General features: G+C 56.1%; 1 protein-coding gene and 1 non-coding gene across 2 annotated transcripts; both read right to left on the bottom strand.

Annotated features, from left to right (window-relative positions):
- Nucleotides 1-730, bottom strand: Aud_r0038 (the record flags this gene model as incomplete). The annotated part of the gene is made up of 1 exon (XR_006253288.1): nt 1-730. It is a non-coding gene; the product is annotated as an 18S ribosomal RNA (ribosomal RNA).
- An 8-nt stretch (nt 731-738) lies between these two features.
- Aud_002316 (uncharacterized protein) lies at nt 739-990 on the bottom strand (the record flags this gene model as incomplete). The annotated part of the gene is made up of 1 exon (XM_043296313.1): nt 739-990. A coding segment is annotated over one exon (252 nt), but the record flags the coding sequence as incomplete, so codon positions are not given.
- Nucleotides 991-1,063: the final 73 nt, after the last annotated feature.

The raw sequence follows: 1,063 nt of genomic DNA on the forward strand, positions 1-1,063 counted from the left end.
CCCCCACAGCCAGTGAAGGCCATGAGGTTCCCCAGAAGGAAAGGTCCAGCCGGACCAGTACTCGCGGTGAGGCGGACCGGCCAGCCAGACCCAAGGTTCAACTACGAGCTTTTTAACTGCAACAACTTTAATATACGCTATTGGAGCTGGAATTACCGCGGCTGCTGGCACCAGACTTGCCCTCCAATTGTTCCTCGTTAAGGGATTTAGATTGTACTCATTCCAATTACGAGACCCAAAAGAGCCCCGTATCAGTATTTATTGTCACTACCTCCCCGTGTCGGGATTGGGTAATTTGCGCGCCTGCTGCCTTCCTTGGATGTGGTAGCCGTTTCTCAGGCTCCCTCTCCGGAATCGAACCCTAATTCCCCGTTACCCGTTGCCACCATGGTAGGCCACTATCCTACCATCGAAAGTTGATAGGGCAGAAATTTGAATGAACCATCGCCGGCGCAAGGCCATGCGATTCGTTAAGTTATTATGATTCACCAAGGAGCCCCGAAGGGCATTGGTTTTTTATCTAATAAATACACCCCTTCCGAAGTCGAGGTTTTTAGCATGTATTAGCTCTAGAATTACCACAGGTATCCATGTAGTAAGGTACTATCAAATAAACGATAACTGATTTAATGAGCCATTCGCAGTTTCACCGTATAAATTGCTTATACTTAGACATGCATGGCTTAATCTTTGAGACAAGCATATGACTACTGGCAGAATCAACCAGATACCTAATACCTGATGGGCGCCCGCGCCGCCGGCCCCGCGAAAACGGGGCGACCGCGCCGGGCCCACGAGCCCCCGAAGGGGCGGAGTGTATGTAGGTGAATCCAGAAGGGGCGAACGAGCGCCCGGCCGCGCCGACCGCCCCCGGCGTACCGGGGGAGCGACGACGACCATCCAATTGCCCCCACTGTAGCCCCTCAGAACCGGTCCGCACGCAGGTGATCCCGTCAGATCGCCCTCGCGGGCGCTGGCGGGCTGCGGCATACGGCCCTCGGGTGGGGGGTCCGGACCCCGCGGACACGCCCACAAAGGGCGGCTCCCGCGGGGCGGCTCCCCC

Source organism: Aspergillus udagawae (genome assembly GCF_001078395.1).
Source record: "Aspergillus udagawae IFM 46973 DNA, scaffold_17, whole genome shotgun sequence".
In the NCBI taxonomy this organism is placed as follows: Eukaryota; Fungi; Ascomycota; class Eurotiomycetes; order Eurotiales; family Aspergillaceae; genus Aspergillus; species Aspergillus udagawae.